The 27,271-nt window shown below is 39.7% G+C and overlaps 2 protein-coding genes across 4 annotated transcripts in view; one reads left to right on the top strand and one right to left on the bottom strand.

Moving 5' to 3' along the window:
- The window catches only part of mapkap1 (MAPK associated protein 1), a 15,719-nt gene extending 3,153 nt beyond the window's left edge, over positions 1-12,566 (bottom strand). Inside the window, exons 1-9 of one of the 2 annotated variants that reach the window (XM_058616903.1) lie at positions 12,404-12,566; positions 7,781-8,270; positions 4,909-4,998; positions 4,496-4,644; positions 4,078-4,250; positions 2,972-3,148; positions 2,205-2,314; positions 1,384-1,491; positions 605-745 (exon numbers count right to left, since the gene is read on the bottom strand). In XM_058616903.1, the coding sequence (XP_058472886.1) occupies positions 605-745; positions 1,384-1,491; positions 2,205-2,314; positions 2,972-3,148; positions 4,078-4,250; positions 4,496-4,644; positions 4,909-4,998; positions 7,781-8,063 (1,231 nt within the window). In that variant the 5' untranslated portion in view covers positions 8,064-8,270; positions 12,404-12,566. Of the gene's footprint in view, positions 1-604; positions 746-1,383; positions 1,492-2,204; positions 2,315-2,971; positions 3,149-4,077; positions 4,251-4,495; positions 4,645-4,908; positions 4,999-7,780; positions 8,271-12,196; positions 12,218-12,403 lie in introns of those variants that run through there. The other variant, XM_058616904.1, reaches the window with a different exon arrangement.
- mvb12ba (multivesicular body subunit 12Ba) lies at positions 10,328-27,271 on the top strand. 2 transcript variants are annotated; one of them, XM_058616905.1, is made up of 10 exons: positions 10,328-10,744; positions 17,391-17,513; positions 18,515-18,622; positions 19,492-19,588; positions 19,716-19,845; positions 20,130-20,273; positions 21,827-21,921; positions 22,392-22,444; positions 23,728-23,787; positions 24,085-27,271. In XM_058616905.1, the coding sequence occupies exons 1-10, from the start codon at positions 10,490-10,492 to the stop codon at positions 24,169-24,171; spliced, it is 1,152 nt and encodes a 383-aa protein (XP_058472888.1). In that variant the 5' UTR covers positions 10,328-10,489; the 3' UTR covers positions 24,172-27,271. The 2 variants fall into 2 exon arrangements, with proteins under 2 accessions (XP_058472888.1, XP_058472889.1); XM_058616906.1 differs by lacking the exon at positions 10,328-10,744 and adding an exon at positions 13,374-13,593.

The raw sequence follows: 27,271 nt of genomic DNA, 5'->3' as shown, positions 1-27,271 counted from the left end.
CAACCCAAAGCAAACGCCATAACTGCTTAATAACACTTATTTCAAAAGAAGCCTAATTATTTGTGTTAGAGCAGAATTTGGCCATATTTATAGGCAATGTAATTGTCTCCAACACACTTCATTTAACATTAAAAAGCCAAACGAATAAACCAGGTATTATCTAAAATGATAGGTAATAATAAGTGTATTTAATATTGTATTTTAGAGTGTATTTACAGTGTACTGTCAACTCTCCTTTGAGAAGCACAAACATCTGAAATGAAAACCTTTCATGAGTGCAGAGAAACAACCTGTGTGTGTGCAGCTTTATAGCCTAAAAATATCAATCTTTTTGGAAAACCTGTTTCATGTATTTAATGAGTAACTGCACATTACAGCCCTCGGTGTATGCATTATTTTTTAATGAAAATACGGTAATGTGGACTGGAGAGGCAGACCATGTGTGTTGTTTAATGACTGGTTACTGACGTTAAGCAATGCATTAATTCTATCTGCTATCATTAAACAGCTATCTTTTATGCTGCCCTGAATTATAAACATCAGAAATAGTCATAGCAAAATCCCATAGAGGTGAACTGTTTTTTTTGCAGTCAACAGTTTGTACCTAGCTGGACATCAGTGGTGAAGCGAAGCTTGTGGATCATACTGATCTTGAAGGACTTATAGTGGTGACTGCTCAGCATGTCTTGGACTGTGGTGATGTCAATGGGAGGGTCTTCCTCTGAACTCTCCTCACCTCTGGAGCCTGGAGAAAAAAGAAAATCAAACACTAAAAAACAGCAACAAGCAGGTTCTGTTAAGGCTGTGAAAGATGAATGTCTGTTAAAACTGGGTCATTCATGTAGTAAAAATGTGAAATAATGTTTGAAGCAAGTGTCTTCTTGGCTGAGAAAGGCAGAAAAATGTCATTTTGGCTCATGCAGACAAACGACTCCCAGCATGCAATGCGCTCGCTGCCCCGCGAGAGTCTCGCTGTCTCAAGCTTTCGAAGCAGACCGCGCTAGTTGTGTAAACACGCATATCCAAGTGAGGAATTAAATAATAAATATACAAAACAAAATACTCGACACCCACCGGCTTCTAGTTATCACCGAAATGCAGGTCTTTTCTCTTGCAGCCATATCAGTTTGAAAACTACATTCGATCTTTGTTGTTCTCAGTTTACTCTGCAGAGCAAGAGACTGTGTTTACATTCTGGGAATGAAGTCTCGTCCCCCTATGGGTGAGTCTAAAAAGTGCAGAACTGGCCTTGAACCGACATACTACTACTATTCTAGCAATACAAAGCCACATGCAAATCGGTGAAGTATTCCTTTAAGGCTTTTGCACAGCAGACAGACTGAGAGGATAGTGGAACCCGACTGATCTTCAATGATTACATACTGTTTTCTCTGACCAGGCAAAACTCGAGTGTGCTTTGGATCTCCAGTGTTGAGTCCAGGTCGACTGCCACGTTGGGCTCTGTCTGCTTCTCCAGTCGATACATGGGTCCTGTTGGAGGATAGTGAAGTTAGACGAGAGCAACACAAGTCAACTTTTCTTGTTTAGAGGAATAGGGTCACTTGTTGTTATTGCAGCTTTGCTGACACGAGAGTAAAAACAGAACGGTACAATAGGTATAAATATTACACACACACACCCTAAACAAACTAGCTGGCCTGCTGGGTCACCGGATGTGATCACAAGGCAAAAGGATCCTCCTAGCTGCCTCCCACTGCATTTCTTATCTACCTTTAATAACTGTAATCTTATAAAAGTATAATAAATGGCCCATGTTAGATGTTGGATTGTCCACCAGCAGATCCTTTAATCTCAGAATGCCTGCATTTTTTCCTGATTTTGTCAGAATACTGAGAATAAAGTCAGAATTTTGAGATTATAGTCAGATTTTTTAAATTAAAAGTCAGAATTCCACGAGAATAATTCTGAGGTTAAAGGTCAGATTAAAGTCAGCAAATCAGAATTTCTAAAATGTTATATTGTTTTAAATAAAATAAACATAACTCATACTCAAGCCCTTAGGCAACATTGGTTGATCATCACATAAAATACAAGTTATTTTTTACTGAAAATACAAGGTTATGTCTAAATGCACAGTACCAGTGAGCTCAGGGATCCGGGAACAATTTAATCAAATCAGTGAGAAAATCACTTTTTCCCAGTATCTGTTAATAGCCTTATATTTACTTGATGAAGAGAATTACCTGAGCCTTTCTGTGAACCTTTCCTCTTCTTTAATGCTTTCTGGAGAATTTCCTTCATGGTAACTTTCAGACTGTCCACAGGGATCAGAGAGAAACCATGAGCAGCATTTCTAAAAAGGGAGAAAACGGAAAAGGATAAAAGATACTTACTTTATGCTAATATTCTACATTCTTATCTTATTCCTTTTTGAGATAAGTTTATTCTTTTTTTTTTCTGCATGTTATTTATAAATCCTTGATGAAGCAACTATAATGCAGCCAATTCCCCCCTGGGATTAATAAAGTTGGGGATTAGCATTTCAAGTGAAAGTGCTAATCAATATTCTTTGAGAACTGATGTTCCTGGAAATCCATTTTGGTTCTGTTCTTGTCTCCTTGCTTCCCTCTTCATTCATTCATTCATTCATTCATTCCTCTCACCTGCTTCATGTGCCAATCTATTTACATTCCCTTCCTCCATCTTCCCTCCTTCCTTCTGTTCCAGATGTTGTAAAATGTAAACACTAAACAAGCTTACATATGCTGCCTTCCATTACTCAGATTTCCAACTCGGAAATTCGGAGCAACCTCACATATGCAGAGTTAGGATTCAGGAACAGTGCTACTTTTACTGTTAATAGCACTTGTGTCATATTCGTTTCACCGTAAATCAGAAGCGTTTACTTTTTATCCGTAGACAGGTGGCTACGCTTTTTCAGCTTCTCTGGGCTGTGACGTCACTCCCAACTCCAACCTTGAAGTTCCAGCAATATTTTTTCTTTACTCACATTCTGACGAACAATGACTGTCTGGAGGTGAGGCCCGGGGACGAGTATTTCTCCACCAAGGCCAGCGTGCTGAAGCCAAACTTGTGAATGGGCTCGTTGGAGTCGAGCGGAGGAAAGTCAGTGTCCACCTCACCGTCGTCCTCTGCGATGTGGAGACAGTAGGCGGTCACATTCTCACTGAGGGGAGAGAGAGAGAGAGATAGAGAGAAATAGTGGAAGAATAAGTAACAAACACAGTGATATTCAACCAAAATTAGTAACTTTGTTACTACAAAATAAAAGTTGAGTTGGTGACGTAATGCCTGTTTGCGCGCAGCAACAAACACATCATAAAACCATGTCTAACTTTAATAAACACAGATATGATGCATACTCACAGAAAGGTCAGAAACTCGACTAAAAGCTCATAAAAAACATTCTTATGTTCACCAAACACAGTTTAAACACCAATCAATCAAAACTAGCAGGAGCTGAAAATACAATAACAGTGTAAACATTGAAAAGAGTTTTTAAGCTTCTACTGCATATTTTTAAAGGTAGTATTAACTTTAAAATGCAATATTTTTTTAGGCAAGGGAAAAAAATCCTTCATTTATGCTGGGTTCCATCTGCATTTACTCTGATACAGTGGCATCTACAGCGAGGCTTACACTTCTGGTGGAATCTCACAGGTGTTAACACCAAGACAACTCACATAATAAATAACAATTGCAGAGATATACTCGGTTTAGCAAAAAGAGGGTCAGGGACGAAGAGGTCAGACCAATGTTGTCTGCATATTATGCAGGACGACCGCCGTACCCACCAAGAGTGGAAATACAACAAACTTATTCTACCATCTTCGCCGCTCACAGCCTTTGGATTACACACGTTGTACAGCACGACCATCAACATCATCTGTTGTTACATGGGGAGATGCGCAGACGGCCCTGTTGAGGTACGTTACAGTGTCGTATGATAAAAAATCGAAACGTTACAAAGACAACACTGAGGCAGTGGCCTATCACAAAACCAAGGACGTGATGATTATCGATCAATATGAACTAGTTATATCGTGATATGCTTTTCAGCCGTATCAAAATGCTGTTCTACATGTTTGCACTCACTTCAGTTTGGGTTCTCGTCCCTCGCCTGTGTATTGCCAACATATGAGACCAATGAGGTCATGGACGCGGGCGTTGGCGATGGTCACCACTGTCATTGGATGTATTTTGTCTTGAGCCATTTGCATTGAAAGGTAGACGTCGATCTTTTTTGTAGCCGTTGTGCCGATGTGACCCTGAAGCAAGCAAGAGGAAAAACAGCTTTTATTCTGAGGAGAGGGATTCAGTAGTTAAAGGGATAGTTCAGGTTTTGATTCAATCAATCTAAGCATTTATGTCCCGTTTCTAGCAGGATTGTTTTTGCAATGCAGCTGAAACAGTTTGAAAATGCAGTTTTTATCTGAAATCAGAGCAAAAAAAAAAAAATCTTTCTGGAAAAAGAAGATATAAATATAGCAGACTTAAATATTAAATGATTCACCTTGCCATCAAACTTGGAGTATTCATTAAAGGGGTTGTTGAGCTGTTGGGGACACTGCTCCAGTCGCAATGAAAGTGTGGATTTGGTGCCCGTTGTCTTCGGCCGGTCTTTAAAGTCCCGTTTTTCAAACAGTGTACCCAGATCATCAACTGGACAGAAGGCATAACACAATTCAGCAAAACATGGATTATTTCAGATTATTTAAGTAGACTGATGACACAGATATACAATGATTTTTTGGCAGGATGCAACAAAATGCCTTTATCGTGAGGTAAATCAAAGAACAATAGTGCAAAGGACATGTAGGGGTTTGCTACAAAATCATGTTTATTTTAGGCACTAATATTTTTTTATTTAATCCACATATACAATATACGATTTTAATATGCAATTAACAAAGTATGACTCCTTACCTGATTGAGATGATGACCTCTCTTTCCACTGAACGTTTTTACATTTGATTTGGTTCTGTCGTTCTTTCCTGAGCCTTTCAAGTCTTTGGGCTGAAACAAATAAACACATTTTCACATTTCTCTTACACGCAAACAATTCAAAGTTGCTAAAATACCTGCTGGAAGAGAGAAATACATTACACAAAAAACATGATAATAAATAAAAATAAAGTAAAGGTCTTTTCGGGTTCCTGAAATTGAGACACACGCCCACACCAACTTCATCATTAAATAAAACGAGTAGACTTTGCGTTTTTGTTGGTCCCTCTCATCTTACCAGCAGCCCCAGTTTTCTCACGATCGTCTCGTTGGATTCCTGATGAGACAGTCACCACAGGTCAGTCTGAAAAGCTTTTTGTTGCTTGTTTTAAGTTTTGACCCACAACACAGAACCATGACCCGCACGCCACCAAACTGAGTAAAGTCAAAGGGAGCCAAAAGGAAACGAGATGGCTGCCTTTGGACTCCCTCTATCACCAAACCCACATTGACTGTCAAAATAAAACAAACGCCTGATTGTACAGTACTTTCAAAGTAATTTAATTTGATTGAAACCCAATTACACTAAGTTTTTTACATCATGGCACAGCACCCACCAAAATCCAAACTAAAACGTTATATTCATTTGATGACTGATGATTTTATCCTGATTAAGACGCCAAATGTTTATAGATCTGTATCTTGCCAAAAACTGGTACTGAAGATGAAAAGAACTCAATACGTATAAGGTGACAAAAGGAGAACGATAATACCAGGTCTAAACCAGACCTAGGCACAATGTTAGCATGTGACGCTTATCATTGCCATCATGACTTCAGCAGTCAGTGATGATTATGTGTCAGTACCTCATACAACCACACTTAAAAAAATGTAAGAAAAATTTCAAACAAAAAAATACCTTTTGTTCCCTATTAGTGTGGATATGTTAGGGTGAGGGTTATGTGGTTTCTTTTCTCTATGGCACGAAACAAAATATCGTTTGTTTGTGGACAAAACAAGACAGGAAGTACTGAACGATTCAGTGAATGAAAATGTGCCCAGCCACGAGAAAACCAGGAACAAGTGGAGTGGAGGTGTCACAAGTTCAGTTATTTACAGATTCTGAAAGCTTTAAGCTTTCCAACAATGTCTAACACATGGAAATCTGAAGATGAAGAAGATGTGGCCCTTTGAATACTAGGCACTCCTCAGCCTGCTTTAGGGAGAAATTTAGCCTCAGATTTACACCTTCTGGGAGCCAAGTGACAGTATCATCACATTTACATAGTCCAACCCCTTCCTGGTCTAAACTGTCAGTGACATGTGATATCTGTTAGCCCACAGGGCAGAAACTATTGTAGTAGTTTGAACAAGGGTTATCAATAACAGGTCTAGGAACCACAAGGTTCTATGAAAAAGTCCCAGAGGGTTCCCAGAGAAAAATAAAATGAAATGTAAATTTCATAAAAAAAAAAAAAAAAACAATACAGGATATTTTCCTGAGAGTTATAAGGTAACAGTAACTTTTACATACAAATGCACTGTTTAATTAAAATTTAATTTTCATTGTCACAATTATCATTCTCAAATGGAAATGTAACCACATCTAGGCCACGCAGCAGAGAAAAAATAAAAGAAAAAAAAATCTGACTGCCAAAGGTGGGTTTCAAACTCAAGAGTCTGGTTCCAAAGCACAACCCCTTACCAGCTGAGCTAATGCGGGCCAGGCATGAAACTTTTAACATCCCTGGCCATGAATAATACATTATAATACCAAAGCTGGGGGTCATACAAAATGTCACCGAGGGCTGTGACATGCCTGCGTTACAGCTTATAATGAGATCATCTGATCGAACACAAATTTCAATGTGCATTTCAAATATAAAAAAGGTACTAATAATGGAAGTAATGGAAAACAACCTGCCTGATAACAAACCAAGTGCAGTCAAAGCCAGTCAGAGTACAGCCGAGTAGTGCTAGAACTGTATAATGGAAAAGCGCCACGAGTTACCCATTAAAACTGAACCATTTTGGTTTAATCAAATTCAAGTCCATCTGTTCCTATACTTTTACACATCTACAAATATGGTGTTCCGTCACATACATGGCCATCATCAAAGTTGTTTAACATATCTTGATGTAAATACATGGAAATAAAAGCTGAAAAACTGATCTCTTGTCTTATATTCATCTTATTGACCCAAATGTTTTCAGTGTGAAGCAAAAAATAAAGGAATTGCACATAATTAACTGCAGAATCAGTCAAACACACACACACTCAGTGCAGCAACAACGGATATTACATGTATCTGTTTATTCATTAAACTTCTGTCAAAGTGCAACTTGAAAGACTTCAAACTTGGCAGGTGACTTACTCAAGGCACCAGTGTGGGCAGTACCGACTATGACGTTGTTTGGACAGGAAATGCGACAAACATACACACACAAAAAACTGCACTAGTCACAGTGAATCTGTGTGATCAGAGAGAGCGTTTCTCTGCTGCCTGAGTATAAGACAACACAAGCAGCTTTTTCAAGCAACAGCCTCATCAGCTAGCTAACTCACCAGGCAACAAACCATGCTAGCTCGCATTAGCCTTCTCATGTTTTATTAGGCTTATATAACTTGTGTGCCACTAATGTGCAATGTTCACAAATTAAAAAAATACATGCATTCCTATAATACAAAAAACAATTAACTTATTCACACATTTAAATTCAACCCCATTCCTGTCACCTGTGCAATGACAACCTTCAATAGCACACAATTAAACCACTGGTCCTGATTAGACCCACAACCCCCCAAACAAATGAACCCCTATTAAACCACCCAGAGGTCTAGAGACATGCTTACCTGTGTTGGAACGCCGACGGATGCCGAAGTCCCAGCTGGAGGTGATGTCCATGGACTGGGAGAGGTCACAGGCATGATTATCCACCACGCTGCCGCCCTCCTCACTCAGGGAACCGGACCCTGTTGACCCACCGCTGCTGCCGGGCACCAGTGCCAGCTGGCACTTCTCCAGGTCCACATCCTGGTCTATTAGTACCATCTCGCACATTCCTGTGTCATCACTGGTCACATGGGACTGTCTAATGTGGGCCAGAATAATGGCTGGATTGTCCAAAAAAGCCATTCCCTTCTTGCTTTATAGAGTGTGGCTTATAGCTCTGGCTGTTTTCTCTGTGCCGTGCCTTTACGCCAGAGGATCCGTTCAACTTCCTCTCAGTCTCTCTCTGGTTTTGTTAAAGCAGAGGCTGATGACAAGTAGAGAATTGTCATCTTTTCCATCTTCTTTTCCTGATTAATCTCTCTGCTTCTGAGGTAGGGAAACTGCCAGTGCCTGTGTGGAGAGAGTGAACAGTGAGTATATGACTGATTGGAGCCTGAGTATTCAAGAAATCTCTAAGTAAATGCATAAATATTTCCAAAATTATAATCAAAGCTTGGTTACTTATGTACTGAAGCATCTAAAAGTAGACCAGTATCAGTTTCATTACTATACTACTCGATTGCAAATTAATTTATATTTATCTAAATGACGTCATGATTTTGACCCTCGAAAGCTTAGGTAGAATTGAGGATTTCATGACATAAAATGAAGGATCCTAGACTAAACTAGACAAGAATAAAAAAGGCAGACACATCTGCTCTAAAAGAGATAAAAAATTTAAAAAAAAGTTGGAGGATTTGGAGAACCATGACACCTGTAATATATACACAATATAATAACCACTGGTTCCCAAAGTCTGAGAAAAGAATTTTTGTTACACAAGGCTTCAATTCCTGTTATAAGGTAGACCCCTATAGTGACCACAGGACTCAGTAATGAGACGCTTGCTTGATGAGCTATAGTAACCCTATCATGGGCTTTGTAGCAAAAATGTAACATGGAATTGAATATATAAGATTATATATTAATATATAACAATGGAATATTTAGTCAACATCAACAGTCGACTCTGTTCTGAGCCACAGTCTTATAATTGTCATTCGAAAGCCAAACATTAAAAACCCACTGGCATTTCTGCAGATTAGCATCTGGCTAGAGCTGCTAATCTCACAAGCGAACACAATAGGTATCACATGTAGCATTTTAGCATAAAACCCACAACCTTCCAGTTGAGGACGACTGGCTCTACCACTCAACTATTGTTGTGCCTTCACTAAAAGAAACACATTCAAAAAGTTCCTTCCTAATTCCTGCTGCGATCAGCCTTTTAAATGACTCTTTGCTGCAATTATATTTTTATTCTATTGTTGTATGTTGTTTATGTATGACTGCTGGCTGTAAACTGAATTACACCTCCCAAAAACACAAGTAGAGCTTGATGACTGAGTCCTAACAACAGTCTGAATAAACAGTAGAGGCATGACAGTATAATAGTCTCTATTCATACTCGTAATTTACATTAAACATTGTCTGATGACGTCTTTGGCCTGGGTCATACGAGTTCATTTGTACCAGCTCTCACTCATGAACTGTGACTGCTTTGTCACAACACTGATATACTTGTCTTTAACCATAAACAACTGGCTCTAAACTCAGAAAGTCACGTTTCACTGTGCTGTATATTTACTGTGTGAACACGAGGGTGTTGACTGTTTCAACAAGCTGATGACAGCTGCCAGCAACAAGCCCATCACAACATGTCTGAAACAAGGAAGGAAGTTAATATGTCAAATCCAGGCCAATAGCAAAACATTTTAAGCTCATAAAACAAAATGAATGACCAAGGGTATCACGTCGTCATTGTATTTTATAGTTTCCAGGTATTATTATTGTTGTTTTTGGTGGCTCCGTCTGTGTGCGCTTCCACACTTGCTTGCAATATGAGCAACAGAGACCGACAAAGGCCTGTTAGAATTTGAACACACAACCTTCTGATCTGGAGACAGATGCTGTAACGTTGCGCCACAGAGTCTGTTACACATAAGGGCCGACAGAGGCTTGTTGCGTGAATGGGGTCGTGGAGGTGCTGGAGCCAATACTGGCTGACACAGGGCGAAAGGTGGGGTACACCCTGGACAGGTCGCCAGTGAATGCGGCAAACATTCAGACGAATGTTTGCCGCATTCAGGTGCAATTATTTGATTAACCAAATATTACATCGATTACTAAATTAAGCAGTTTTTCATTAACTGAAAATTGATTTAATTATTAATCATCAATTATTTTCTCTTCTTTTCTACCACATGAAAATAATGTTTAACTGTGGTCTCTGAATGCTGTTTTGCGATAAGAACATTAAAGGACAACATAGCCATGGATTGTAAAAGACAGAGAAAAGGGGTTGCAGATAAAGAGATAAAAGGACAACATTATGGGTGTAGTAAAATATCGATACACTAAAAGCATAATACTGTATTATTCTTTCTAGTTCTGGATCAATGAGGAAATATTCTTGTAGAGATTTGTGTTGTACTTTAGAATTTCAGCCATTTGACTCTCTCCCCTCCTATTCCTCTCACTAGACAAAAAACAACGTATATTGTTATGCACATAACATTGTTATTTTTAGAGAGCTTTTCTTGAGGTAGAAAAGAGCTACTGCTTCTTCTATGGGGTTTAACAGCAGTTTGCATCGCAATCTTCACTACCTACGTCCATCATATTATATCCATCAATACTGTTACCCTAAGAAAGGCGGCCCCTTTCTACCCTGCTCATTCCCACTGCAACAAAATCTAACGACCATGCCAAAGAGAAAAAGGTCCAAGTCCGCAATACTCCAGTGGTCGCGGAAGCCAGATCCTCAGCATGCAGCGGCATATAATGAAGCAGGAACTTCTACTGGTCCTCAGAGCAGCAAGTGGGTGAGTGATTTATGAACAGCAGGTACAGCACAGAGAGGAACATGTATCCAGACCTTGACCACCAGGTAAAACCTGTTCCAATTTCCTCCCATTATGTGAAGCGTCTCTCTCAAACTTGCCTAGTCCTGTGAAAACTACAATTAGCAGTGATAAGTCTAAAACTGTGTCACACAAGCTCTCACTTAAACTGTCATAGTCAGAAACCTTATACAACAAAACAAAAACACAGAGACATACACAGAAAGACATACTGAGAGCACTCATAGATTTCTCAGCCAATTTCTTGTTCATCAAACCCGTAAGGACATTTGTTACGAGTTTCACCTTTTATCACATTTCAATACTTTTTAAAAATAGTGATACATCATGATATCAGTCGAAGAGACCAGAGATGTTGGAAATATAGACACAGTGCTAGCCAGTACATATTGATTATTGAATTGCACGGGAAGGACGACGATATCACCAAATTCATATGTTGACCCACCCCTATAAGACACTATTGGCTCGACTAGCCTCGCCTCAGCACGGCAAGTTGCTTTCCACTAGCATAGTACCTGGTACCGATGTCGCCAGACTGCCGGCCACTGATTGGTCAGAGTGCCATCACAGGAAGAGACGTCCAACACAAGAATCAAGCCGGACAATGTCTAACTGTAGATCAGTTAAAAAGACTTAACAATCCTAAAAACGTGTGTTACTCTCCAACAATTACCAGGGAAATTATTAAAATCTGCTCCGGTCATGGAGGAAGTACTGAACAAATATTTTTGAATTAACTGATTCTAATGATTCAGTAACACTGAAAACAAGCATGCTGGGACCATAGTGGAAAAGAGCCATGAGTACATTTGCTTTCATCAGGTTTTTCAAAACAGCCAGACACCCACATACTATGGAAGTAAACCGGAGAATCCAGAGAAAACCCACATGCCCTTGACCCTTCTTTGCTTTAACACTTTAAAATAACAATGCCTTATATCAATATTCACTCAAAGAGTATGAGTGAATATTCTCACTAACGTTACACATTTTCTTATTTCAGGACCTTTTGGAATATTTTGGGTAACATTAAACTCGGAGAAGGTACAATGAGCACGGATCAAAACATTATTAGTATTATAATTTGCATTATCTGGGGAAAGCACACATCCTTGTCGTAGCTCTGTAATAACTGCTTCCGCAAGCAGCTAATGCTAAGCTACAATGTGATGACAAGTTTGCTTTGCCACTCAAGACAAAACATACACATGTTGACAGCTTCATGGTCAACGACACTAAAGTAAAATGTGGCTCATAACTGACACAGAAGCCGACGACACTCGCTCACAGCAAACTAATTAAGTCGTGATTAATCCCAGTAGCTAAGTTGACATTAATTGTGGTAGCCATTGTTTCCTTGTAATTTTGAAGCTAGTCAGTGGTTAATTTAAAAACCCTCTACCCTCTCACCTTAGTCCGCGTTCACCGGGTCAAAGTCGCAATAGTAATAATATTAGTAGTAGTAGTAGTCGTAGTAGTAATATCTGTACAAACTGCATTTGTTGTTTGTCGTTAGCATGTTTAGACTACAATCTGACGCCTTCTGTGGCTACTAGCTGGCCATAGTTAGCAGCTATTCTAACCTCACAAAGTATTAAATCCATGACGGCGTCTCACCTTTAAAGGTTCCACACGGGGAAATGTCCACAATTCCCCATTTTACCTATGCACATATCTAGTAATGACATCTATTACTTTCATTAATAATAACGCTGTGGGGCTAAATCATCTGTGCTTTGCTTTAGCAGTAACCCAGGCTCTTCTTCTTTTTGGTGTTCTGTGGCGTGTGGCAAACGATGTTAAGGTGCATTACTGCCACCTACTGGCGTGGGTGTTGACTGGAATATCTAAATGTAAACATGTTTTAAATGTTAGATTTTTGTTTTAAGGCGATATCATTTCTTCTGTTGTTTGCAGTGTGTTTGCATGATTTAATGTTAAATAAAGAGGCAGTTTTAAATCACTTTAAATCCATGGTCGTTGGACGTTTCAGTCTTTATTATTGTAAGCCCTCACCTGAGCAAGATGCCCTAGCTAGGTGAGTTTATAATACAAATTAAAGCTGTGCTTTTAGTTTTAAACTTCACAATTACATTTTACATTGACCCTTTAAATGATTATTTTTCCTGCCTTTAGGAGAAAATAAACAGTGTAAAAACATGGATATTGCTTATTTAATGTTATCTTAAATACATGAGAAAGAAAAAAACAATCCATCGTTCCACTTTGAGAAAAAAATGTAAATGCACAGTATGTGACTTCTGCTAAGTGTTTCTCAAATCAATAACAAAAGATCTATGAAACACTATATGTGTCAATGCTCTTTCCTTCAAAAAAAAAGTAAAAAGAAAAACTTGAGTGGATTCACCTAGACTTTTGGGGACAGTGCCTCAGATGTGGCTGGAATCTGAACTAAAGCTGAAGTGATTTAAGTTTCAAGGTATGAATGTATTAGGTATGAAAATTGGAATTGACTCATAGGACTAAAATCAGATCTCTGTTACATCAACTGAAAAACAGATATCAGTCAACTTCCCTGAATGTGAACGTAGCCATTATGTCACGGTTATTAAGGAGTGGGGACTCCTCTGGTTGTTAGCCGATCACACCCCTATTCCTGTCCCACTGCTCCATTAACAACATTCGGGCTGCCGGAGCACTATGCCAACACTCAGCCGTCGGCTCATGTTTCGGACTGGTAGGAGTCTCGAAAAAATGCGATTCTCCCTGACGCTTTAAAGAGCAGCGAGACAGGATAACATCAAAACAAACGAAGACTGGTCCAATTCAAGTGTTAACATCGCTAGGTAAGGACAACTTAACTGGTTAGCATATTGGTTAGCATTAGCGGCTACTGCAGAATCTGCGCCTCTTTAAGCGTCAATGTGGCACGCAATGGTGCTGTTGTCTTGAACAGTTTGATAATATAATGACTTGGTCATCAAATGGCATGATGGATAATGTTTGTAAGCCATTCTGTTCGGAAACAGCCAAGCAAGTATGACCCGTACGTCTCAGCTGATGTGTGGGCTTTGCTAGCACGTTACCGGGCTAGGTTGGTAGCTGTGTCGCATAGCAAGGTTCTCCACTGCAACCAGCCACTGTTAGCCACAGCTAATAAACATTAATAGAATAAAAGTGACCGACACTAAGAAATAGCATAATGACTTGACGTGGATAAGGCTAACTAGTCGGGTTATCTCTGTCAGTGTTATGCTCATGGCTTTGCCTGTTATAAAGCCAACACGACAAACTGGTCACATTTAATGTACATTTTCCTCCCTACAGATGTTTTCGCAGTGAAGCCGTATGTGACCTTTGTTTAAGTCTTAGTTTATGGGTGGTGGTGAATTCGGCGTATGGTAGTTTGACTAGCGCTTAGTATCAAACAAAAGGGAAACTGAAGGTCTAAATTATTAGACGTTTGATCCCTCAGCCAGTAACCGCCAAAATAACGGTGCCGATGTCGCAATGCTTTCTGTGATGCTGAAAATTGACCTGCTGCACCTGATGCTATTTTTTAATGACTCAAATTGTCCGAGGGCAAAAGAGACCTAGTGAGAGCTTTTAATATTAGTGGTAGTGGTTTTCAATACTGACACGTAGTGCTGACTGTTTGCACCCCTGAGCCGAGAGCCACACTATCTAAATACCAAGTATACTTGCCATTCAACCCATTTGCAAAAAAAATGTGGTTAACACAGTAACCATTTGACTAGACTGTGGCATTTGTTCACCCCTGCATCACCTGTGTGTTAAATGTGATGCTACAAATGTGCAAGAAACAAAACAAATCATAAGGGAGAGGAAGACCACAACAACCACAACAACCACACCACCACGATCAGTGAAAGTGTTACAGTTGCTGCTATTTTGTATATTTGTATTTTGTATGGTCCACCATTCAAAGTTAATGGCAAGTGATCGATTTTGCTGATCTGCCAATTGATTTTTCAGAGATCATTCTGCAAGTTTACATGACATTAGAAAAAACTAACTGTTGTGTTTTATATATATATAAATATTTATATATATATATATATATATATATATATATATATATATATATAAATACATTAGTTTAACTGAAAATTGTGCCAAATTTCTCAAAGTCAGACTAACACACCCAGTTAATGCAATTGGGAGTCAAACTTCTACTGCTTGTATACCTTTTGTCAGACTCAAGCTGGCTTGGATCCTATGTGCACACCCCACTCCCGGCTTTAAACCGGAAATAATAGAAGAAACTGATAAACAGACGAATAAGACAACAGCGGAAGTCATGGTGAATTTTTTTTGGACTGATGAGGAGACTAACTTTATGCTCTATGAGCTTAAGGCTCAGTGGTTAAGACCGGTACCCTGTGTGCCAAAGACATAATGCTTGCAAGTTCGTCTCCACCCCTGGCTGATTGTACTCAATTCCACTGTAAGTCGCGTTTAGATAAAAGCGTCTGCTAAATGACATGACATGTAATGTAATGTTAAGGGATTGTAGGAAGATTCGGAATGGCGCTAATATGTTGAAATTGGGTGTATCGCCACTCCGTTTAAAAGAGGTGTGAATACATTATATAAATCAATTTCCCAGTAGTGCTTTTATACTGAGACAAGGGTAGTAGTCTAATTGACCTGTATATACAACTGTAGCTCCACTGTGACTAATAAAATGAATGAAAGCTCCATTCTCTGACTTCTGTCGGCCAAACCCTGCTAGCTCACTGCCTACCCAACATGTTGCCAAAGTCCATAGACAAAATCAGTGTTTTCAACTTGTGATGAAACTGAATAGTCATCCATCCATCCATCTTCTAACGCTTTATCCTCCACAGGAGTGTCACGGGGGAGCTGTGACAATCTTATCAGACATAGGGGGATAAGCGGACAGTTTGCCAGTCCATCACCGGCAATGAATATTAATTATAAATAATAATGCTGACATGAAAACTTACTGTAGAAGACATGTTTCTGCTGTGCCACCAGATAAGCTATACGTTTACAGAAAACTAGCAAATTTGAAGATTATGATGTAAATGAAACCCCTTGAATCTTTCGTTGGCTTTTATCTTAACAAGGCTGCTGTGTTTTTGACAGTGCAAGCATTTCACTGGCATTTGCTACTAAAAATAGATGAGTGAACTTGTATTCTCTATTCTGGAGAACACATTATTGGGAATAAATCTGCCTCTTGTGAAAAGTCCATAGCTGTCTTTGCTCTGCGTATTTACACCACTGTATTTTAACATTTGTGATAATGGTGTTACTTCGAGAGTTCAATATATTCTCAGGTGGTGCTTGATATAAAATAATGGCCACAACGAAAACTTCCGTTAACACTTTTTTTCATTTTGTCTTTGGGTTCATGAAAAAATTGCTTGCTTTTACTTTTCACCGTTGTTATTATTTAGTGTTTTCTTTAAGAAAACAATTGCAGAGGACAAAACCAGTGTCCTGGGTCCTCTTATTGAAGTGTAAGTATTAGAAAAGAAATTATGGGAAGAATCTGTGTCTAGTAATCTGTCATTTTACTAAAAGAAAAAGAAAATAACCTGGATACAACCTGAACCAACATTGAAGAAGAGAGTAGAATAAATTCTACCACTTCACTGCTTCAATACAAACTTTAGGATTATCTGCTCTGTTAAATTCTTGTAATTAGTTAGTGTATTCTAATGGTGTCTCTGGATATAAAAATAATATCAAGAGTATCAGCTCATCGGTCTGCAGCCTCCTGGGTCAAAAGCTCAGCTCTCATCTTTCATTAGCTTGAGACACACAGAAAGAACTGTTGATTCAGCCGTCTGTTACTACGGAGTTTTATTTCCTCTCTTTGTGTCAAGGCTCTTTCACTGGACTGTGGTCGTCAAGGAGATGCTACGCAGGAGGCTGCTAGTCCTGGCACATGAATGCACTCTGCTCTCATGTGCACCCCAAAATGTCAGAGGGAGAGAGAAGGGAATCATTATTATTTTGATAGTTTATTGTTGAATCTCTAGTAATCAACAGGTATTCAGTATCATGATGAACAGATGATCAGTTGACACTTATTCAACTGGTAAGTGGCGTACAATTAACTAACTGCCAGTATACTAAGTTATGCTTCAAGTCTTTCTAAACCTGAACAGAGGTGTCTGTTGACTATAAATAGTATTTTTACAGTGTTATTAGCCATCATTTTACGAGTACCCTGTAGATTGTGTCAGCATGTCATTAGTTGACTATCAACTATCAACACTATCATTAGTGTGTGTGTGTGTGCGCACACGGTGCATCCGAGTGTGCGTCTGTTTACGTGTACATTCTTGGTGGTGGAGTAATTTGATCATTCCTGCAATCACTACCACAGTCACTCCTTCAGCCAAGCCCTTAGCATGTGTGGTGCAGCAGTAAAAAGGGTCCCCAATCGAACAGTGTTTTGCTGCGCCACTTTCCGTTTTTCATATATTGGTCTTGCGGTACGCGAAAAGTTATTATCATTAAAATAAATAAATACCAGTTCTCGGTATGGACTGGTATACTGTCCAGCACTAACCATAACACCATAACATTCCCCAGTTTAGCCTAGTTTCTGAAGTCCAGCTCTCGTTGTACCTTTTTGTTGCAGATGTCTGTAAAGATGCCAGAGGTCAGGGATCTTTCTGAAGCTTTGCCAGATATGCCCATGGATCCAATCACTGGAGTGGGCGTAGTAGCCTCCAGGAACAGGGCACCCACAGGATATGATGTGGTAAGTGGGACTGGGTGATATGGCCAAATATCCCAATTTAAAAATATTGATGATTATTGTTTTGCGTCTGAGTGAAAGTTGAAGAAACCAGTTTATTGTGGTTTTATACTTCTGTATGGACAGAAAACAACACTATCTCAATATAATGTTTATGCACAGAACATAAACATTATATTGAGATATACTAGGAATGGGCATTTTTAAAAACTAAACTACAGTGCATGAGCGCTAGTGAAAGTAATGCAGGGTAATTTGCATCACCTCCACCAGGATCTACAATTTTGAGCTTAGATCATGCATTCAAGAAACCTCGTAAACTTCATTGCTTCTGCAAACAAACATGAAGTCCATTAACTAAATGTTTGCTCCTGCTGCCACCTTGTTATAGTAGTTGTGCCACAAAGTAGGTAGTTGAAAGATTTGTTTTTAGAAATGCAATCATTGATAAAACATTTGTTTTCAAGTGAATAATCAAATAGTCATGCCCATCCCTGACATGTATTGTATTAAACTTTTCTTATATTAATACTGAGGAGTTATATCACGATATATATTGTTCTTGAATTGTTGATCAGCCCTAGTGTTGAGTAAGGTCAATAAACAAAACAGAGGACTTAATACCAAATAATTAGCAATTTCTATATCATAGCGTAACATATAGAGTACTATAATCATAAATGTCCCATTTGGGGCTTTGGACAATTATTTTTCTCCAAAAAAATCTTTAACTTGTCCTCAAACATAACATAGTATGTGCTTACGCTTACTTTGTGTTTTTCAGCAGAACTGCTACTTGCAGGTTATGCTAATCACGTGATGAAGTTGTGACGACGACAACAAAATAGATAGATTAAAAGATTAGTAGATAAGATGGTGGCAAAACCAACCAAAATATTAGTCCTGTGTGTCATGTCCCACAACAAGACGTTAGTAGTTTTTTAGTTAGTGGGGACATATTATTGTCAGAGTTTGATAACCTCTCATTTCCTGCCTGTTTTTAGGTCTCCACAACAACAGACGGCCTGGATGCTGACCTTTGGAAAGATGGCCTTTTTAAATCCAAGGTGACCCGCTACCTCTGTTTCACTCGGGTCTTCTCTAAAGAAAATGTAAGTAAACTCACCTCACCTACCAGCTCTTTTTAATAAACATACAGCATTTTAATTGATGCTTTGGCAGAGAGTTTAAAGTGATTGTCATGTGTTGTGGTTGTATGAGATACTAACACAGTCAACATTGACTTCCTGAATGAAAACATGGCTGCCAGTGGGGACACAAAGAAAATGATTTTAACCACTTATCAAAAGAGAGTTATTGTTATTATGATATTAATATTATATTTTAGGGGCGTCACAATCTAGATAAATATCGAATAATCGAATATCGATCAAAACAACACCAGAATCCCCAGACATATGACTTTATTTAGTAGTGGAAAACCCTGGATTTAAGCATTTAATTAGTGTACTGGAACCACGTCAGGAAATGCCAAGCAGGTCACATCTTACTACAAAGGTGTTGTCTTCCATGTTTGATAATGTCGTTGGCGGTCTGAGCAGATTTAGTGACCTTAACAACAGAGAGCTACATGACTCTCTATGTCTTCTCTTCTTTTTACAGTTATTTTCCAATCGACTGGTTATCGTTACACTCATATTGATGAGAAGTTATTTAAATTTGACAATAAGGCCTTAGTGTGGTACATTATATCAGTCATGGCACCATGTAGAGAATAGAAATGGGAATTATCATGACATAAAACCAATGATCCTAAACTAAACTCGACAAGTCTACTTACAGCCACTTACAGCGATGTTTTTGGTGAGGGCGAGCCACTGTATCTGACCACAGGTTGTGCTCACAGTGAATTCAATGATGAATATGTTGATGTGTCATATATCCACACTTCAAAAAATCTTTAAGCTTGCTGCACTCACTCTGTCATTTGCCCCCTTACCCTCTATTGCTTTCTCTCCAGAGCCATTTAGGCAACGTACTGGTGGACATGAAGCTGATAGACATAAAAGACACCCTGCCTGTAGGTTTCATCCCAATCCAGGAGACTGTTGACACTCGTAAGTTATCAAGTCGAGATAATGGCACTGATGGCATCACTTGTGTGGTGAAGGAGGTCTGAAAAGGCCATGAATGACTCGCAATATTGTAGTGAAAGAGCCGACTGATCTGTCTTGTGTCTCACAGAGGAGCAGGCCTTCAGGAAGAGACGACTCTGCATCAAGTTTATTCCACGGGACTCCACAGAAGCAGCCATTTGTGACATTCGCATCATGGGGCGCTCCAAGCAGGCCCCTCCGCAGTACACCTTTATAGGGTAAATATACTTTGTCTGCTATCTCATTGTGCAGAAATGTTGGTGTCCATGCACCGTACAGCCAAGATGTAGAATTTTAAACAGAACGTACACTGAAAGTAATTGTTCACATGCAACTCTAGAGAAGCATGTCCAGCCTTCATTCCTGAGGACTGCTCCAACTCCAGTACATCTCTGCATGATCAGCCCCATGTGGATGCTGAATACTGTCCAGTATTCTTCATTGTCTGATGTCTTTTTTTCATGTCCTCTTGCTTCTAAATGATTCTTAACTTGTATGACAGGGAGCTCAACAACATGGGAATCTGGTATCGCATGGGCAACGTTCCTCGGACCCAGGATTCCACGCACACACCCACCACAAACAACATCCAGAATGTGAACTCGTCCTCCAGCTCAGCCCCAGTCCCAGCTGCTCCCATGCCCAAGTATGTTCTTGTTGATTGTCTGTACATGTGTAAAAGTTTATCTTTATTTATCCGACACAGAGCTACAACTCTGCTCAGTCCTGAATTAAGGAAAACGGATGTCCACAGTCCTTGATCATCGTTTCCTCAAGATAATGGAAATGCGTGTATATTCAGAGCACAGTGAAGTTTGTAAGGATTAGAGATCCATTTGCTGCACTATTGACAGAAAGAATACGTTTTTGGACTTCTTTATTAATCACGAGGATTTGGTGATTTTGATGTGCTATATTTTGTCTGGACATATGCTTCTTCCTTGGATAAGATCAATTTTAAATGTCCAATTATGCAACATTCTGCCTTAAAAGATTTCAGGAAACCGTTATTAACTCTAGCTCACTCAGTTCTCCGTACAGGCTCTTCTCAGCAGTGACAGCAAATTTTGATTTAGTTATAGTCTTATGTCATATTTCACAGAATGAACTGCTTCTTACTTAGTGTTAAAGGAACATCGAGTCCTGTTATTGTGCTGTGTCTGTGTTAATATACTTTCTCATCTAACATAAGAGGAAGTGCATAGTTGATACTGTACCATATTTCTTAAAGCTGTTTCGCTTGGGTGAATGTTACAGCAGAAGAGGTATGATAAAGAGAAAACACCCTGGAGGACACAGCTGTTTCCTGCCCCATCGTCCATTCCTCTCTGCTCCTCTTCCTCTCATTTAAGTTTACTGCTATCTGCTGCTCAGCCAACAGAGAAAATGTGCCTGCTCAGTGGAGCACTCCATTGATTTGCATTGCTAAACAAGCGTCTTGTTGTTTGCGATTATTCTTACAACCAGCTGCAAAAGTCACTCTCTCTCTTTTTAAGTTTTAAAGGTTGATTCCACAAAAACACTAATTTGTGCAAATACGTCGGGTTTTAAAGGTTCAGTCCACCCAAATGTTACTCCACCGACACTCCATTACCAGCTCGAGTCCTGCACCTGACAAGCAGTCGATTGAAATTTTACATTAGATGTTACGCCGTCACCTGGAACCACTCGGGACACAGACACTTGCCCTCACTTAAGAAATGCTACCAGTGGGGATGCAAAGAGAAAAAGATTTTAGCCACATAACACAAGATTCGCGATATCAATATGGTTGCCACTCGTTTTCAAGCATTACACAGGAACTACTGGTCTAGTGCTGTCTTGTTTGTAAGATTGAGGTAAATTCAAAGTTGTTTTAACACTGAAGCCTAAGCTAGTCATATAGTCCATAGTATTAATAGTTTAATATTCAAATATTGATGTGACGTAAAATCACTAATTGTCCTAATAGAATTTGGTGCAGAAAGTAACACTGGTAGCTGGCTGGCAGCTATGTTTTGAGTCACGGTGCTTTAGGGCAATTTAGAGTTATCTGTGTCACTACCTCCTACAACCACACTTCCAATAATCAGATTTAATCCTAGCAGGGTTTTTTGAAGTCACACATCACTGAATTTCAGCACGGTGTGGACTTGTACAATCAAAGACTGTGTTGAATTAAGCAGATGTTTGATATTGTTTTGTTCTTTTGTTCCCAAGACATATTTCCATGACACTCCCGGCCAGTTTCAGAGGGAAAAACACCACCAGACCAGACTACGAGCACCAGAACTCCAACTTGTATGCTATCTCAGGTCAGCATCACTTTGTTTCTGTCTTTCTCTTAATCTCTCCTCCGTCCACTGTGAGTTCTGTTGTGCTGTGTCTAATCCTTGTTCTCTACCACAACGCCACTGATTCTGCTGATAGAAACACACTAGTTTTGTGTAATTCATCACAGACCTCACTGTCTGTGACCAACACTCGGTCTATATTCACATATGGTCATTATTCTAGCCTGGCGGGTTATCTTAGCAGCGATAGCTACTTGCTTGACCATGGTGTGAAGCCAAAGTTGGAAAGAGTGACATGCTATTCCTGCTACAGCTTGTCAAACATGCCAATAAAGACCCCAGGACAGAAAATACATAATATATAACAGAACCACTGTCTTGTGTCATGGTGAAAATGCTGTTGTCACTTCACTATAAGTGCTGAGTTTTAAAATGAATGTTTTTCTGCCACACATTCATGTAACAGACACTATTTTTCTGTCCTCTTTTAGCAATGGACGGCGTGCCTTTCATGATCTCCGAGAAGTTTGCCTGCGCCTCTGATGTAAGTTAACGCTCCTCAGTATAAGTCTTTTCATTTTTAAGCCTTTGTTTTTTGAAATCAAGGTGTGGGAGGTCGTGACCTATGATATAATGCACACATTTTAAGAGGTCTGGCTGCAAGGAGAGCAAGACTTGGAGACAGGAGGTGATTTATAGTGTATCAGGGTTAGGTTTCATTTGCATTTCCAGTTTTAACACTGATTGTGCTTATCAAGTCAGGTTCTTATTGGGGCTGAACGATTTTAAATAAATATCTAGTCAATATAGCGATTATTGACTAGTCAAGTAAGAAATCCATGATAACTCAACATATACCTGCATGTATAGATTTGCGAACACTTCGTGAAGTAATGAATTGATTGAGAAAACGATTGACATTAAGAAAAAATCAGTAGTTGCAGCACAGCACTAAAACCAGTATATACAGTATCATCCTTTTCCGACACTATATGTGGTCTTTCTGAACAAATGTGTGCTAGAGGGCACTTTAAGAAGGTGACCTTGTGGGTAGTCAGGTGTGAAATTCTGGGAAATTAAGTTAAAGGGTGATTGTTAGTTGCAAACTAAACTTTTTTTCAGCGTAACGCCCTCTATCTTGCGCGTCTGTGCAAATACCGTGCAGATGTGGTGTTCGTGGCTACTGTGATCTAATCATACCAGTGTAACCAAGCGTACTGTTCATAAAATCAATAACCAAACATCAATAAATGGGACCAGACACAGGTTAGCCACCGCTTCCCACTCAGCGCAGAACAAGAACAGCGGAAGTTCTCCAACCACCAACAACAATACGTCATTTCAGAGAGATGAGAGAATAGTCTGTTACACCAGTATCGAAGCGTGGAAATAGCGACAAACGCTTTTGTTTTTTCTTTTCAAAGCATCAAAATCTGCCACAAACACAACACACAACACCATTCATAAGCTAAACTGCGCACACACACACACACACACAGAGACAGACAATGACCAGTGCTGTTTAAGGGGACAATTTGGGGCCAAAAATTAGTTTAGTGGAATTTGTTCTTCATTATTTAACATATTATCCCCCCTCTAAGCCAGCACTTTTATTTGGCACTATATCTTCACAACGTATTCCATGGTACAATCTATATTGTTCAATTTAATGTTAAAAAGCGGTCAGTCAGTTTTACTGCCTGGCTGCTGGTTGATATTCTGTAAGAGCAGCACAGATACAACATGTTTAGCAGTATGAGATTTAAAGGAAATAATCAGGAACCTATTTACATCACTAACCAACCATCACTGTTGTTCTATGTTCAGCTGCAGCAGGTGGATCTGATGGGCATCACAATTAAGTCACTGGCTGAGGTTGAGAAAGAGGTGAGTAAACAGATGTCGTCGGGTTTAAGTGAGTAAAATGGCACCTGTGTCTCAGGCTGCTTCACGGTGACTGTGGCAGCACGACCATAAACTGAACTATTTCCTGTTACACACAGTGTCCACCAGAGGGCAGAGTTGTTCTTATTTAGTGGTGTTTAACGGCAGTTACATTACTGCCTTAACTTTAAACATTTACCTTAACTGACACCATCCTGTTTGTCCAAATCGCTGGAGACACAGAGCAGATGATGTGAAGAAAGTTTGATCCCAAATATGACGTGGCTGTCCCTCTTTCAGTATGATTACAGTTTCCGCACAGAGCACAGCGCAGCCGCTCGTCTGCCCCCCAGTCCAACACGGACCTCCATGAGCTCCGAGGCCTGAGGAACTACTGACCTGCATACAGCCAACAGTGACCCCCTCCCTCACTCCCGCCGCCGCCGCCGCCTCTCTTAAACAATGGTGATGAAATGAAAAGACGTGTGGTTGTTTTCTGCATTCTTTTTTTTTAAAAAGGAAAGGAAACAAAGACTGAAATACAGAGTAAGAACAGAAGTGACAACTATGTACAAAAGGAACTAAATATCTTTTGGAAATGAGATGGAAACGCCCCCATCAGACCTTTTTTTTGTGCTCGATCATATGATTTTAAAAACATTTTGTGTCGTACCACAGCCCTTGTGAAGGACTTGTTAGCAACAAGATAAAGGGATCTTCTTGTCGTGATGGATGCGCCCGTCAGTGTCCTTTGCTGTCAGAGAATGGACAGACTGTGAAAGCAGAGAGTATTTCGGCCGTCCCGGGTCGGCACCTCCCACTTCATGTTTTGGGAAAAACGATAGGAATCTTGATTTTGTTTTCAACCTCATACTGATCTTCTTCATCTGTAAGGATCTCATCGTTCTTTCTATGTTACTGTGATAAACTCGTGTGACTGTGAGTGCACTCGTGTTAGGAAATGTCCGTGTGCTTCCCGACGCCACAGATATTACATAAAAACCACTCCCTCACTGTCGGCAGCTGAGAATATAGAACCACTGTTAGTGTTAGTGGTAGTTCTTCAACTCTTTGAAGTGTGGTTGTATGCAGTGCCCGCCCACTCAGTGCCCGCCTAGAGACGCGGACACTCCCCTTCAACTACGACAACTTCAGCAACATGCTTACATGAATACTTAAAAGTCTGATGTTAGCAGACGTTGGTGTTGACATTCGTAGGTTGTTGTAGATATTGTATAGTGAAAAAACGAGTTCAACACTTCTCTTGCCATCAGGCCGCCTGTAAACTGATGATGTTTGGCTTCATAAACTGCTCGGCCCTCGTTCATAGAGAAAATCAACTGTTTCTACACCACAGCAGCACAGTTGTTGATCCACGTTTGAATGTGTTATTCTGAAATTCTTTGGTCGGATTTACACAAACTTACCACACGAGGCAGCAGTGGAGCAGCAGCTCCTGTGTCCCCGTGACCTTTCTTAATGTACTGTGGTGTGAGGGTAGTTTTGGCTTGCGTCCCCCAAAAGCAGCCATGGTTTGTCTTGCGTTGAGTGTCCGTGTCTGAGGTTGGTATCCGCCCGGCAACAGATGCGTGCACAGTGAAGACAGCCTTGACTTGGTGTCATACAGCCACACTGCAAACAGACTTGACGAGCTCCTTAAAGACCACAGTACACTTTACACTGCTGGGCTTACACATACATAGTGTTTTGAACTAAGCTGTGATGATTTTTTTGTCAAATGTAGTGATTAGATGGTAACACAAACATTCTTAATACCTTTTTGAATAGCAACGAATATTAACAAGAACTAAAAAAATCATCTTAACTACACATAAGAAATGAAAAAGCATGTTCACACAGTGCTACAACTGTGACCCAGCTGCTGTTGGAACAAACCCTCGTGATCAAAGCAATGCTGAACAATTCATTCACTGAAATCTCACCTTACTCAAATCCTCTTATTCCCATACGTGTGTTGACATGTGAGGTGTACCACACCACACACCAACTTCATTTACTGTTTCTGATGTTTAAAATGATGCTGTCCGAGATCACAGTGCGTTCTATTTGTGGTCGGAACTCGGAAATGCTGTCTCTAGTTTGTAATAATCTGAAAGCTTAGCAGAGAATCAACTTCCTGTTTACACATACAGTATATGCCTAGTATACCTGAGCGGTTACGTGACAGACTCAGTTTATTTCTGATCGGAGCTAAAAGTTTGTCTGGATGCAGAACACTTTTATCAGAAAGAGCAGTTTTAAATGGAAAATGTAACGACATGTATCCTGACAGCAACTTTAACATTTAATGCTGCGGTCACACTGAACACATACGCGCTGCAAGACTGTTTTTGTACTACAAGGTAGATGGACTTCCTCTCTGACTCGTCTTTATCGATTAAACCTCTAGTGTCGTAGAGCTAATGACAAAGAGACGTCACACCGTTCTCCGTTAGTTTGGAGAATCTCGACGTTGATTGGCTTATGTGTTACTTTATGATTTTATTGTATTTAATACTCTCTTCTTTGTTTGTAAACTTGGAAAACGGCGCAGCGCGTCTGATGTGACCGCAGCATAAATGTGACAAGCTGTGTTTTATTTTTCATCCACACTGAAGCAAACTTCATGCATGTTTGCCACAAACCTGTCGCAACGACAGATGTTTGATGGTTCAGCGTGTTTCCTCTGTACTTACACATTTTGAATAAGTGAAAATGATTTTAGAAGTTTGGTTTTTATAAATCCATCTTACACGTTTAGGCCACTTCCCACTCAGAACCACTACAGTTCACTTCCGATGATATGGGAGTTTGCCAGTTGCCAGTTGTTCACAGTGTTCAAACACAATAACGCTGGTGAATTCTCTCTGCTGCATCCTGCCCCCCCCCTGACTGTTGTCTGCTACAGTCCCAACAATACTACTGTTGACAACAACACATTAAACCTTCATGTCTGTACTTTTCCCATTTTTAATGCTCTGTGAGGTCAATCTCAGCGCCCCCTTCAGGCAACTTGTTACTGAGGGGCATCATCATTTCCCAGACTTTTACTGTCAGTTGTTTCTTTGAACACTGACGTCGTGTCATCCGTGTGAAAGCTATAATTTGACTGTTACATATCCACGTTAAAATGCCCGTCTCCGCACTGAACACCATGTATATGCACAATAGTTGTTTGGAATCTGAGATATTGCGCTGACTTTGTATATTCACTGCAATTTTATATTAAAGGGATAGTAAAGGTTTCTGTCCCTTTAAGTCAGTCAGCAGCACCAGTATTTCCAGTGAGCGTGTTTTATTTGTCCTTGTTCACATCACTTGTTACAGAAGTGTCTCTGCAATATTATCAAGTCATAAATGCATGGATTAACCTCCTTTTACTTTATATTTTTGTTTGAATAATGTATTAGTCATTACAGTATTGTGACAGTGACCTAAATGTAACCTATACAGTTGTTTGGAGTGAAAAGATAAACAGCTCATGTGA

The sequence above is a fragment of the Solea solea genome, chromosome 19 (genome assembly GCF_958295425.1).
Source record: "Solea solea chromosome 19, fSolSol10.1, whole genome shotgun sequence".
Taxonomy (NCBI): Eukaryota; Metazoa; Chordata; class Actinopteri; order Pleuronectiformes; family Soleidae; genus Solea; species Solea solea.
This window is presented reverse-complemented; position numbering and strand designations above follow the sequence as displayed.